This window comes from Micromesistius poutassou (genome assembly GCF_964030765.1).
Source record: "Micromesistius poutassou genome assembly, chromosome: 10".
NCBI classification, from domain to species: Eukaryota; Metazoa; Chordata; class Actinopteri; order Gadiformes; family Gadidae; genus Micromesistius; species Micromesistius poutassou.
In genome coordinates this window covers 6,864,433-6,878,981 of record NC_140280.1, presented here as the reverse complement: position 1 = coordinate 6,878,981, position 14,549 = coordinate 6,864,433, and the positions used below count along the sequence as shown (strand labels likewise).

Below are 14,549 nucleotides of genomic sequence, written 5' to 3'. Positions count from 1 at the left end.
ACCAAAAACAATTCAGGCCAATATATATCCCCCCCCCTCCCCATACCACCCCAAGCACCTTCCTCCCACCCACATAGCCCCTCCCACCACCCACATAGCCCCTCCCCCCACCCACATAGCCCCTCCCACCACCCACATAGCCCCTCCCCCCACCCACGTATGCCTAGCCGTTCTCTACCCGCTATGTGTGGTGTCAGAGGACCTCATTCTGGGAGTACAGCTCATTCATTAAAAAGCACTGTACCTGACTGGTTCTTTACTACGCCTTGATCGTACAAGAGTGTGCCAAATGTGAGTGTCGAATTGATCATCAATTTCCAATGCTGAATTTAAAGTGTGTGTAGAATTGTTTGGGTGCATTTCAATGCGGTGTGCGTGTTGTGTGTCGGACATTGGCTTTCACTGTAGTCTGTCAGTAATCTAAGTGAGTCAGGAAAGAACCATTGATTAGTAGCATTCCCTTAATGGCAAACCAAGGGTTATGAGGTGGTCACATGTCACAGTGAGACAGAGACACGGAGAGAGACGGGGAAAGGATGGAACAGAGTGACACAGAGAGGAGAGCTGTGGATGAGTCAGTGGGTCAGTGGTGTGAGTGGTCACACAGTGGGTCAATTTGTCAGAGATTTAGAGCAAAGATTTATTTTTTTTAAATCATATATAATTTGTGCAGCCTGATTCTTGTTCACATTTTCATTTGTTTGAACAATATTTGCTTTACTCGAGTATCGTCAGAGAGAATGAATCACGGTCAAGGGATTGCTTCAAATCTTCAGCCATGGAAATGCACACGGGAAGACAGTTCCACTGCAAAAGTGTTGCAGTGGAAGTTCTTACGCTGCGCGTTCAAACTTACTTTAGCTGCAAACGCACGTGAAGTTCACACTATTGAATCACTTCATAACAATGACTCATTATGAAAGTGTTCGTTTGGAGAACGTTTGCTAATGCGCTTACTTAAGTCTTGCGTTTTACTTTTTTATCTTCTCTGTAAATAATCAATCGTGCGGCAAATATATTAGTTCCAGGATTACATTTTTTTTCACTTCAAAAAATAAGCCAGAAACTCCTCCTTGGATTAGGACACAGGCGACACACAGGCCAGTGGCACAGCAAACATCACGCACACACACACACACATACACACACACACACGCACACGTGCGCACGCAGAGAGAGACACAGAGGGGACGGACAAGAGACGGAAACGGACGCAGGGATGGAGCGAGAGAAAGAGAGAAGGGGTGGATGTGGGGTAATGTTCCGTGATGAGGTCACTCGATGCGTCGAGAGCTACCGCTCCTTTGTGTTCCCGATCCCAAGCCCCTGGCCGCCCATTACCAGCTCTGACTGTCGCACCTCAAAGGACATCTCATCCTGCCCAACTTCCTCCTCCTCCACCTCCTCGTCCTCCTCCTCTAGGTGGCAGCTCTGAGGAAACACACACAGGGCAGCGGGGGTCAGGGTGAACTGCAGGCTAGGCTGGCTGAGGGCGGGATCCAAGTATGAGTAGGATTGTCTACAGTGTTGCCAGATTGGGCCAGATAGCCCACCCAATCTGGCAACACTGGCTGCAGCATGCTGGTGCCAGCGTTGCCAGATTGGGCGGGAAATCATGCCCAATCTGGCAACGCTGATTGTCTCCTGCTTTGGTCCTACCAAACATTAACAGTTTGGCAAGTCCAGCAGCATACAAATACACAGGGCAAGAAAACGCTGCACAGGAACCACGGACACTGTCTACACTGTGAGAATCTGGCGGTTAAACTAATGCGAGTATAATTCCGCAGCAAAAAAAACATGTAGGGCTTACCTTTGCCATGATATCGGCATATGCCATATAGAGGTGATCTGTATCAAGTTTACTGTAATGAAGAGAAGAGAACAGACACATATGATGAGGGTTAACGGTAGGGGCGTGTTGTCTAACACGGGCCAGTGGGGTCTTGAGACTGTTGTTGCGTTCAATTCTGACACAAAAACACGTGATCCAAATACAACAAACAGTGTTTTTTATCCTTTGTATGTTGTGTACCAAGTAAGGATGATGCCTTATCGGAACATAATGTAATGTTTACATGTCTCTGTGAGGTTGTGATCACGGGTGACCGACCGAATTTCCCTTAGAGATGAATAAAGTGTATCGTCACTTGATTGGACTCATTGGATAAATGAATGACCTCAAAGTCCAAGTACAGTTCATTGAGCTCACTGGTTGTAAGTGGCAATCAGGAGCAACCTAACCTCTTTTCTGTCAGAGCGGTTCGACTGAAATGCAGAATGAGCTGATGAAGCGGATCCGGCTTCGCCTCTTTCTCCTCTTCCTCTTCTCCTTCCTCCTGCTCCATGGCTTTCTGGGGGACAAACCGAGGAGGAGTGTGAGGGACAGCAGAGGACATAAGACGAAGAGAGGACACTTCCAGGTTCCACTCACGGAAAGATCGTCAATCATGCGGTCTTCAAAGGAGTAGCCCTCCGTATGGATCCAGTTCCTCTTGTAGCCTTCCAGGAACATGTTGGAAGCTCTGTGCCTGGGGTCGCATAGGGGGCATTCATAGTCATGGTAAAAATGGTAAATGGACTGCATTTATACAGCACTTTTCTAACCAGTGGGCCACTCTAAGTGCTTTACAATATTGCCTAACAATCATCCATTCATGCGTACTTTCAGACACCGACCGACGGCGGTTGCCAAGCTGTCGTCTGGCAACCATGCCAGGCGACAGCCAAGCTGGTCGGGAGAAGTTTGGGTGAGGCGTCTTGCTCAGTGACACCTTGACACTCGGAGGAGCCGGGGATTGAACTGGCAACCTTCCAGTTTCCAGCCAACCCGCTCTACCTCCTGAGCCATATATGGCAATGCTTGGTGCATATGTAACGACAGTTGATGCTTGTGTGTATAATATAAACAATTACAATGGAACAGGATAGTGCGGGATAGGGGCCGGGTTGTGTAGTAGGGGCTAAGGTGGCCGACTCCTAGGCAAAAAAGTTACTGGGTTCGATCCCTGATCTCCACAGCCTTACTGTGGACATCTGGAGTTAGATGCCTAACCTCTGCCTGCTCCTCAATGATCCATATGTCTGACTTGACTCTTGGTTCAAAGTCAGTGCGGCTTCAGTGCGGCTTAACCATTAAACCTGAAATGTCTTCCTTTAAACTAATTAATTACTATTACAATTTAGCGTCAGTATCAATATTGTAGAGGCCAACCATATCAATTGGAGAGAAACTGAGGGCTACTTCTGTTTTAACCTTCTTCTGGTTTCAACCTAGTGGATGAGCAACAATCAACATATTGAATATTTGCCAAATTCAACAAAAGATAACATTGTTGAATCTGATCTAAAAACACATACAAAACATGTGTGTTTTGCAGGTATAACCAATCAAAATCAAAATCTTTACAAGTGCACCATAGAGCCCCATAGAGTCTAGTCTTGGTAGTGACTGTGCTAGGGCCCAGCTTGGGAGGCACAGGGTGTTAGTGTCTGAGTACTGCTGGTAGTGACTGGGCTAGGGCCCACCTGGGGAGGTTGTACAGGGGGGTCATCCTGAAGCAGGCCACCACGGCCCGGCGCCGCTGCTTGGACAGCAGCTTGTGCCACACCATGTTCTTGGACTTTAGCGGGTGCTCCGTCTGCGGAGGAGAAGGCGTTATGAGCCGATGATATGAGGATAAAGACCTATTTTATAAAAATGTTTGAAATCATGAATGTTGAGTCTTAGACAGCGGATGTTGTGATAGCACTTTGAACGTAAACTGTTTAACAGCGCTTTGTGTGCCTTGATGGACAGGATAGTGAAGACAGACAGGAAAGTGGGAAAGAGAGACTTGTTTTTCTGAATGTTCAGATGTGTTTTCTTTGCGTTCTTTGCGTGTGTGTGCGCGTGCGTGCGTGTGTGTGTGTGCATGTGTGAGTGTGTCTGTGTCTGTGTCTGTGTGTGTGTGTGAGTGTGCTGCTCACCAGCTCCAGATGGTAGAGGACAGCTGAGACCTCCTGCACCCTCTTCACCACCTTGTCGGGGGCGTCAGCGTCCTCCGCCTTCCCGGCCATCTCCTTGTACAGCGTCATCTGCCAGCGCATGGACGGGTTGTCCACCTGGCCGTACAAACACAAGCCGTGAACACACTGTATAGACTAGACAATAAACAAAGGCATGCTTTAAAGTAATGCTAACCAGTCACTTATGACCCAACAATTTCACTGAAGGATTGGGATTTATAGATGGCTTTAATATAATATAATATAATATAATATAATATAATATAATCAGTCATCGAATCAAAAGTACAATAGTATTGGCACTAGCATTGCCAACTAGGGGCAAGATGACGGTTCAGGTGTTTGACTGCCAACCAAAAGGTTCTGGGTTCATGTCCACTCCCTAGCCTGTAGCCATGCCTTACACCTACCTTCTGATGAACGACATGTATCGGAATTCCCTTTAAATCACTTTGGATGAAAGCATCTGCTGAAGAAAGTAGTACCTATCCTTTATCCACCGCATAGCCCCTCAGAAAATATTTGTCCCCACGTACTACCATTATGACCGCTGTTATAAAGTATAACAAAATACAGTAGCGTAGGCCTGCCCTAGTCAGCTAATCACAGTTCACGCAGGAGGAACTGTTGTCAGCTGTACAAAGGGGTAGCACTAGAACTGACACACACACACACACACACACACACACACACACACACACACACACACACACACACACACAGACAACAATATTCAGAGGTTTGGATGCTGAACGGGTTTCTCATCCAGTTGTTCACTTGGTCAGTGAGAAATATTTTTTTAAATAAATATATAGAACAATTATTATTTTTTCTGCATACCATTAAATAGCGCACGAGTACAGCGCACAGTTTGAAAACCAATGCTTTATCTCATGGCTTTCTGACCACAAAAGACCTTGATCCAACCACTCTCACCTTCCCCTGGAAGTGCAGGTTGTTGTGCAGAAACTCTCGGACCTCCTCATCCGTGTCTCTCTGTGGGAGAAACATATTCCAGTTAGCCATGGCCCGCCGACCCAAGTCACATGACACGATCATACCTTCAAACCAACAGACACCACGATCTCGTGGCACACAATGTGTCCGAAGCGTACGGTAATCGGGCGAGAGACACCGGCTTTACCAGTTAAGAAGACTCAGAGAACCCTACCAGAGAGTATCGTATCTTGGCCATATTGATGAGCTCCTGGTCGGCCGGGGAGCACATGTTCAGGCCGATGGGCAGCATCTTCTTCAGCGCCGCCACGATCAGAGACGTCTGCACCGAGTAGCGGTCCCCGCGCTTCTTCTTCTTGGTACGCTCCGCGTCCGATCCGCCTCCCTGAGCAGGGGGGAAATCATGGGTAGGAACCGACAGGGTGTTTACGGTTTGGCGTAAATGTGGAAATGGGGGGGGGGGGGGGGGGGGGGGAATGCAGAAGGAACAAAATGACAGAAATGGAGATATTTTGGTGGATGTTGGTGCCGTGGTGAACACATGTTTTTGCATTGAACCCGCAGCAGCCCTGATTCAATGCCAATGCACAGTCGCTTTGATAGATAGATAGATAGGTTGATAGTCCCCCCCACACCCTCATTCGAGTACAGTACTACCTGTCCAACAAGGCGACATCAAGCAACATCTACAAGAGTCTAGAGTCACACAAAGTATCATTGGATAAGGGAATCCATGAAAAATACCTGTCCGTCTGACTGCTGTATAAGAAATAGAGGGGGCAAAAGAAATGGAGGTGGATGAAACAACATGTTGACAAAGTGTGTCAACATGCTACACAAAGATCATGGATCATGGATACGCAAAGATCATGGATTCTTTAAATATGTCTGATGTGTTCCTTATACGCAACATAAACACCTGGCTCAGGAATATCTTGTTTTCTCTTGTAACTCTCGCTGCATTTGAATGAAAATGTCGCTGGAGCTAGCTGTCACCGTCAACCCCACATATCATACACATATTTGATCCTGAGTTCTACATGGTGAGACTGGTACTGTGGACATGTGAGGGAGATATGGGGTGTGAAATGTCTGGCTATGGGTGGGGTGAGCGGGAGTGATGTTGTGGACATATGATTGACAGCTGTAGGGGAGGAAACAATTACATTTCAGTGATACCGCATGCTAGGCAGCAATCCATCCAACAGACAATCCACTCGGCATTCTCTACACAACGGAGGAGACACCTGAACACATTACGGGGTCTGCAGGCGGGAGGGGAAAGACGCGTTACATGGAACGATTAGGAGGGTTACGTGCCGTTCTGTAGTAGAGCGAGATGCAGATGGACGCCACACACACAGGTGTTAGAGTTTAGAACCACACAAATGGAAAGCTACTTGAGAATAAGCAAAACTTCAGAAAGCTGCGAAAGGAAACTCGCTTTTTGTACACCCTCCTTGGCCTTAGGGATTAGATGTGGAAGCTTGGAGCCAATGCATCAAAATGATTTGTTATTCAGATGAATTTAGATGTAGATTAGCTATCGCATTTGCCCTGTTAAAGATTGAAAAAAGAGAGAGAAAAGAAAATCTAAAAGAATTTGAGGTAAAAAAAAGATGTACATGACATAGTTGTACATATATCTACAATTAAATAATTACTTAATGTTCATGTTACCTTTCCAGATGTGATTCTAACTTAATACGACAGCTCATTTGAATGGGTGTGACTACATACATTTTCTGGCAGCCTCTGACAGTTTCGAAAAAAAATAACGATGATGTCACTGTGATGAGAGCAAAAAAGCCGAGGTAAGTTGAGCCGCTTCTCTGATTGGTTAAGGGCAGGGACACACGTGCTATGGAGGGTTTTATTAAAGAATGACGTGAACCGGGAGCTGTGGCCCGGGTTAGACCAGTGGCCCTGTGTTAGCGGGCAGGTACCAAGGAATGTGATGACTACAGAAGATGGCCGTGAAGATGGAATTAAGAAAAACAAAAAGCTAAAGTTGAGGGAAGGATGGGCGGAGTTGGTCCCCTACTTGCATTCGTTGCAAACGCATTACAAATACCAATGCTACAGAACCACAAACCATCAAATAACCCAACTCCAAAGAAAACCAAATTAAGAAGTCAATGAAAAAGAAGGTCAAAGGAAAGCCGTTGGAACTCAAGACTCTAACCCAGCTGGGATGGACTAAGAGCAAACCGACAGGAAGATGGCGCCCCGCCCCCTGGCCTGGCTCCTGTCGGGGGTGGGGGCGGTTGGGCAGAGAGAGCAAGGCGCCATGGGCCCGCCCTCTACAGCAGAGTTTTTTCATCAAGCGCCCCTCCACTCCACTTCTTCACACACTGGCAGCACCCAGACCCCGACCGGACCACACCGGATAGCTCCGGACCGGGCCTTATGACCCGCACACAGACAGGGTGGTAGTCTGACCTGCGGTCCACTGATCCATCATCAGATGTATATATATATATACAGTACTGATAGTGTGAATACGATTATTAACACCAACGGTGTATATCAGGTCTATCAGATAACTACTGTATATATATACACTGTATTGACACTTTTTTTGGATACTGTATTGATAGTGTGAATAGATTTACGCCAATAGTGAATGCCTGATGTGTGACAGAAACATGTCAAGTCTGTCAGTTATATACTGTATATATATACTGTATTGATAGCGTGATTGGATTATCAACACCAATGGTTTTCATCAGCTCTATCAGATAAAATACTGTATATATAAACTGTATCGATAGAGCGCAGAGATGATTAGGACCAAGGGTACTGCCCTGTTGTGTGATCCAAACATGCCAGCTATGTGTGTATGAGCCTGGTGGTTCAACGTGTGTAATGCAACAACGCCATCGCGCCAGAGAAAGTAGATCCAGGGCAACAGTTGCTCCGAACCTACCCGGGCGTCTATTCCTAGCGGTTGATAGGACGGTTTATTCATAGCCATGAAACGCATCTACTCCGGTATGTTTTAATGGGGAACAGATTACAAGGTGGTGGCGATAATAGTGATAATACAATCGCTGAACAGCCGGAAGGGTCGTATTCGTGGGCCGAGGATCTGTTTGGAATGAGCTCACGGTGGGAAATGTGGCCTGCTCTGGTGGGGGGGGGTTGGGGTCACTGGTGGAGGTGCTAATGGAGGTGCTAGTGGGGACAGTTAAGTTCGAGAGGGGGGGGGAAATAAGATTGAGATAGGATCGGGATAATTTTTCTTCCACCAAAAAAATCTTGATAAAAGATTCTGAACCAGAAACATCAACGTGATCTCAGCGGGATCGTAAGCGGTCCTACAGAGGGCGCCAAAGCGCATCCGCCTACCGCTGAATGCTCTCTTGGGTTCATTTTCACAGAAGCGCAATATTTACCGAATCGCAATACACATTCCAATCCCTGCGGTTCAGCGCGCGTGTGTGTGTGTTTAAATCGGTGTGTGTTTCACTGTGTACGTGTGTGTGTGTGTGTGTGTGTGTGGCGCAGCGCGGGTCGAGTGTGCCAGTGTGCGGGAGAGGTTGATGAAAAGCTCCCCTGAGGTGTGGTGCCATGCGATGCGCACAGCAGCAGCAGGCGTGCAGAAACAACGTCTAACCTCTGAGTCTCCGCCCTGCGCAACCAGCGGCAACCCACACAGACGGAGAGGGCACAGGGGGGGGGGGGGGGTGGGGCACGGAACCAGAGAGAATACCATGGGACACTATTAGCATGGAGCACCAGGAGGAGCTTCGTTCACGGTGCTGACACAAACACACAACGCATGTACACACACACGTACCGCGCAGACAGACTGTATGTACATACTGTACACACATACAGATATACAGACAGACTGTACGTACATACTGTACGCACATACAGATATACAGACAGACTGTACGTACATACTGTACACACATACAGATATACACAGACTGTACGTACATACTGTACACACATACAGATATACAGACAGACAGACTGTATGTACATACTGTATGTACATACAGACAAACATACATACATACATACATACATACTATATGTACATACATATATGCATACATACGAACATAAAGGTACATACACACATACATATTGTACGTACATTGACACACACACACACACACACACACACACATACCTCCTCCACTAAATCACTATGGAGTTGCGTTTAAATGGTAAGCAACCAAGACAAACAGTATAACAAAACTTGGTCTAAAAGGAAGTAACAAATGAAGTTAATCAGTTTATGATTGACATCTTGGGTGGAGAATAGGTTAAGAATACACCATAAAGATAATACACCTGTATTGTCGCGCTGTCTGTCACTATGTTCAAGGTTAGCTATACAATGTCTGTCTCAATAAACACGATCAAAGAAAAAGATAAGAGTATCAGAGCGATAACAGCAACAAATGGGTAATGCACTAATCCTAAGGCCTGACATGGCTGGTTTTAAGCAGGGCACTGCAGAGGATATAATAATGATGTATGTGTTGTCTATGACAATACCCAGAATTCAATAGGGCAAGCAGTGGCTCCGCCCTCTTGGAACTGGCTGGGACTTACCTTGCTCATCTTGCTCTTGCTGTCGGCGGTGAGGAACGACATGTTGTTGATCTCATTCATCACCACAAAGTTCTGCTCCTCTCGCTTGAAGTTCTGCATGTGTTTCACAAGACAAAGACACACTGGAAGACATCGCGGCACAGAGAGTCCCCGAGGGCCCAGAGAAAGTTGTGTTGCTGACAACACAAGGGCGACCGCCACTTGTATCTTTGGCTATTTTATGAATATTGTACGATTGTAAATTTCATTGAATTGATCTCATTTTAGAACTTTGTTTCATCTGTGATTCGGCCTTAGTATATTTATGTTCAACAGATTTTTATTTCCCAAACACTTCATGTGTCTGGTCCTCCACTGCTAGCCCTCCACTGGTACGGTTGTGTTTCTTCTCATGGGTTCTTCCTCCACATAAATTCTCCTAGCCCTTTCCTTTAGGGCTCAGGGTATATATAAATAAATGAAAATAAATGTGACCCGACTCGACTTGTGAACCTACAGTTCTTAACATTTGTATTGTTGGATTGTTACGAAACAATCACCCGCTGGAACATAATAACGGTTGACCTTCGCCTGAAGAGGCCAACTCACGTGAGATTTGGACCAGAATATGAAGACCTCTCCAACCATCCTGAACAGCTCCTCTGCATCGGGGTCAGGACAGGTCAACCACCGGGCCCTGAGCGCACACATTCAACACAAACTCTCAGTCAATGCTGCGTATTAAATCAGACACTAGTAAATGGATGTGATCTAACGTTAAGCTTCAGGGTTCACGCGGAGGAGAAATGGGTTTTAAGATCTTAATGTTAACCACAATGGTAAATGGTAGATGGACTGCTTTTATACAGCGCTTTTCTAACCAGTGGCCACTGAAAGCTCTTTGCAATTTTGCCTAACATTTATAGATTGATGCACACATTCACACACTGACGGCGGTGTCCACCATGCAAGGCCAGCTTGTCGGGAGCAGTCAGGGTTAGGTGTCTGGCTCAGGGACACCTCAACACTTCACTTGGAGGAGCTGGTGATCAAACTAGCAACCTTTCAGTTACCAGCCAACCCGCTCTACCTCCTGAGCCACATGCCGCCCTGTGAACTGTTTTGAGTTTTTCCAGATGAGCCTCAACAACGCCCCACTAGGTCCATTAAGTTACTAAGACCGCGCTCCACCGCCGTCCTACCTGTTGTTGTCCACGTAGCGGATGAGCAGGGGGTAGAGGGCGTACAGGTCCCTGCAGAGCACGGCAAACTCGTCCCGGATGGTCCCGTCCTCCTCGTCGCCCTCCGACTTGCCCTCCATGCGCAGGTGCTCCTCCTCCGCCACCACCTTGCCCGTGCGCTTCTTCAGCTTCTCCATGGTGGGGATGAAGTGGGACTTGAGCATCTCGGGCTTGGCCCGGCTCACGATGGGCTGGGAGAACACTGGGGAGGAGGAGCGCAGGTGACAGGGGTGAGTGTCCATTCGTTGCTGCAGTGTGGCGTCGGTCGATGAGACGCTTAGGAGATGCTTTTATTCAAATTCAAATTCATATTCAAAGTGACTGACGGTGTATTCAGATACGTGTCATTGAGGAGCAGGCATCTTGCATACCATGGGTATGCCCATGGTATAGTGGTGGACAGTGGGGATCAAACCCAGTACCTTTTAGCTCGACTACACCCTAACCACTACACTATCCTGCCTATCCTGACTATAAGAGGTGTTGATGTTAACGTAACAACGGTTGACTAATGGGTAGTGACCACTTGATCCTTCTTCTCATTCATTGGAGGCAACTATGGTTTCTGCCATTGGTTTGATTAAGGTTTGGTTACGAATGAATCTATCCACACTACAGCTCCATTAAACCATGTACATTTTTGTCTGCAATATACATACAGTATATTTCTATGTTACCCATTATATTTTGTTTTGTAGTTGTACAAATTTGTTTTGTTGTTGTAATTTGACCTTTATGTTTCTATCTCTGACAGATACACTTGTGGCAGTTACAATTTCACCTGGGATCAATAAAGTACTAAAGTAAATATACTCTGAATAAAGTACTCTAAATAAAGTACTCTGAATAAAGTACTCTATATAAAGCACTCTGAGTAAAGCGCTCTAAATGTGCGTCCCACCCGCCAGCCTCTTCATCCAGGAGGCCTCGTCGATGCCCAGGTTGTTCACCACGATCTTCATGATGCTGCCCAGCAGCTGGTTGAGGTGCTCCGAGGTGACCTCCGTGCACAGCTTGTTGTCCAGCTCGGGGAAGTTCTCCAGCCCCCTCTCCCACCACCGGGGCAGGTAGTTGCACAGCATGGGCAGGGTGATCTCGATCACGTGGGGCATCTCCGTGTAGCGGGCCCCCGACTCCGCCAGATCCCCGATGTCCTTCAGCAGGAAGTCCAGCTGGGGGATGTCCGGACACAGCTCATGGACCTCACTGGGGAGACCCAGGACTTGAGGGAGGGAGGGAAGGAGGGAGACAGGGCAGTGAGGGGGAGAGGGAGAGAAGACATATGATATAGGCAGACAGAAACAGAGACGGACGGGTGGACGGATGGGTGGACAGGGGATCAGGTCAGAGAGACCAACAGACAGACGGACGTACTGGCCCTCTCCCGGGGTGTCTTGGTGGTGTAGACGGAGAAGGCGTTGTACTCGTTGAGGTTGGGCTCCATGTAGGCCACGGGCATGGCGGCCGCCAGGTGGGCCAGACACTCCCCCAGAGCCGGCCTCTGCCTGTAGAGGAAATAGAGAGTCTCAGTTCAGCTCCTCTGCTCTAATCGAACCTTGAGTCACAATCTAAGTAACCCAATATGCTAAGTAACCAAACACAGTTCAGTATTGCTGCATACTTCTCGCTTTAAAAGGGTCAGCTCCATAGTATGCTATGTAGCATGCTTATTTCCCAAACATCCTCAATACCTTATATGACAAGAACACTAGCCTTCTCAGCAGCCACTATCTGTCAGGTATCCTGATAAGACACTGTGTGCTTGATCCTCACCTCTCGACGTGTGGGTTCTTGACGGTGCCCAGGGAATAGATACTGCACATGATGCGGTAGCAGGACATCTGCAGATCGTCCACTGTGTGACGGGACACGACCAAAGCGATTTAACGATGTAAACAAACCAATCACCTTGCTAAGAGCACTGATTGTATGTCGTTGACTCACACATGACGTCGTCTCCGAACTGGTGCTGGGCGATGTGGTCGAACAGGGAGGTCAGGACGGGGAGCAGGGCGATGGTGGTGTAGTTGATGTTCTGGGACACGCCCTTCACTTGCTGCACAGAGGTCAGGGGAGAGACCAGAGGTCAGGGGCCTGATTCGCAGAACAGCCATCTTGCTTCCACATTGGTTCTAAATGCCAGCTGGGCGAGGAGGAACTGAACGCGGGATTCGACATTCAGTTCCACCACCTAACTTGCGTTCAGAACCAAGATGACTGCCAGGTGAATAAGAACCATTTACACTGTGTTTACGGATACATGTGAGCTGTTGTTAAACATGAATTAGACCCTACCTGGTTGCCTTTTGATACTTTTCCTAGTTTTAAGTTTTCCACCATTTTTTCAATATCATCCGCAGCGCTCTCGAAGAAGGAACGCAACCCCGCCTTTACAATCTCAGGCCCCGACTTCATCACAGTCCTGATGATGTACAGAAGACAGACGGATGAAGTTTGGAGAGACATGACATGATGCAGAGTACACAACCACAACAGCCAAAATGGAGATATTGAAATGAGATCTGACAATAAAAATGTCCGTACCTTGCGTCCAGTGAACGTGCCAGGATGTGGAGACAGTTCACAATGGCCGGCGCGTCGGTTCCTACAAAACGGTTTTGTTATTTGGTTGGTACTGTTTCAGTGCCAGGATGGAAAAGAATATAAGAAAGCAGAAAACAATGGAACATTTGGAAAATAGTGAAGATGCCTTACCAAAGAGAGACACTCTGTGTCTCACCAGAGCAGACATTTTACAGAATATACTGAAGAAGAGAAGGAGAAGAAAAAGAAGAAGAAGACATGAAAAAGAAGGAAAGCAATGGAAGGAAAAGGGATTGGAAAGAAGTTCCGTGGAGAGAAGAGGAGGGAAAAATAAGTTAGAGGACAACTTGAATACAAAGAAAATGGAACGCATGGAAAACAGTCAACAGATGAACGGGTCAGAACTGGCAATCATGAACACATCTCAACTAATTATTGTGTGTATTGTTTTTATTTGTGTGTGATGTATTTAGGTGTGTAAGACCGAGTCAGCAGAGCAGCTGCTGATATGAGAGTACGGACATTATTCATCAAGCGGCCATGCAGAATTCCACATTTAGTTCCACCACCCAGCTCGCGTTTGGAACCAGATGGCCGCTGGGTAAATAAGGCCCATTACCTGGCTATCATCTCCTTCTCCTTATTGGAGGAGTGTCCACCGCTGCCCAGAACTTTGGCAGGTGTAGACAGGAAGTAGAGACAGTGGTTTTTGAAGTACTGGTTGATCAGAGGCAACAGGATCTGAGAGAGAGGAAACGTAGAGACACACACAGACACACAAACTCAGTTAGAAACAGTCTGTCTTTGTCAACATAATCAACTGCTACACCTCAGAAGTGATGAGGCTGACCTTGGCAAAGAACTTGATTTCCTGTTCATGTGGGGACTTCTCAACTCGCCCACTGCTCACCACAGCCTCTGTAAACACGTGTGGGGATGAAAAAGTCAAGCGCTACAACGGGGCTGACACTAACCATGGCTAACTAACAACTACCTAACTTGAGATTAATTGAGTCACTTGAGCAGAGAAAAGCAACCACATTTTTGCATTTCTGAAGTAATAAACATTACTTATTGTTTATAAAAAATAAAATATTTGGTATTTAAAATTGTAACTAATTAAACAAAAATCAATTATCATTTATACCATTTCTGTTGATTTATACAATTCAGATTTCTGTTTACTAAATTGATCAAATAAATCTCTTATTCCACTGGATTTTTTTTCACATATTACCAGATGAA

At 46.7% G+C, this 14,549-nt stretch overlaps 1 protein-coding gene across 4 annotated transcripts in view; it reads right to left on the bottom strand.

Moving 5' to 3' along the window:
- LOC311354803 (ryanodine receptor 1-like) overlaps positions 1 to 14,549 on the bottom strand; it is a gene marked incomplete at its 5' end in the record, with an annotated part of 63,892 nt that overhangs the window by 16,463 nt on the left and 32,880 nt on the right. For 2 of the 4 annotated variants that reach the window (XM_084474660.1, XM_084474662.1), the window contains 21 exons: positions 1,342 to 1,431; positions 1,814 to 1,865; positions 2,245 to 2,354; positions 2,435 to 2,531; positions 3,529 to 3,641; positions 3,970 to 4,104; positions 4,945 to 5,004; positions 5,180 to 5,350; positions 8,585 to 8,599; positions 9,541 to 9,633; positions 10,129 to 10,216; positions 10,722 to 10,962; positions 11,662 to 11,982; positions 12,135 to 12,265; positions 12,534 to 12,615; positions 12,705 to 12,816; positions 13,056 to 13,182; positions 13,305 to 13,365; positions 13,476 to 13,525; positions 13,924 to 14,045; positions 14,155 to 14,222. In XM_084474660.1, the coding sequence (XP_084330786.1) occupies positions 1,342 to 1,431; positions 1,814 to 1,865; positions 2,245 to 2,354; positions 2,435 to 2,531; positions 3,529 to 3,641; positions 3,970 to 4,104; positions 4,945 to 5,004; positions 5,180 to 5,350; positions 8,585 to 8,599; positions 9,541 to 9,633; positions 10,129 to 10,216; positions 10,722 to 10,962; positions 11,662 to 11,982; positions 12,135 to 12,265; positions 12,534 to 12,615; positions 12,705 to 12,816; positions 13,056 to 13,182; positions 13,305 to 13,365; positions 13,476 to 13,525; positions 13,924 to 14,045; positions 14,155 to 14,222 (2,339 nt within the window). The remainder of the gene's footprint in view (positions 1 to 1,341; positions 1,432 to 1,813; positions 1,866 to 2,244; positions 2,355 to 2,434; positions 2,532 to 3,528; positions 3,642 to 3,969; positions 4,105 to 4,944; positions 5,005 to 5,179; positions 5,351 to 8,584; positions 8,600 to 9,540; positions 9,634 to 10,128; positions 10,217 to 10,721; positions 10,963 to 11,661; positions 11,983 to 12,134; positions 12,266 to 12,533; positions 12,616 to 12,704; positions 12,817 to 13,055; positions 13,183 to 13,304; positions 13,366 to 13,475; positions 13,526 to 13,923; positions 14,046 to 14,154; positions 14,223 to 14,549) is intronic. The other 2 variants (XM_084474661.1, XM_084474663.1) reach the window with 2 other exon arrangements.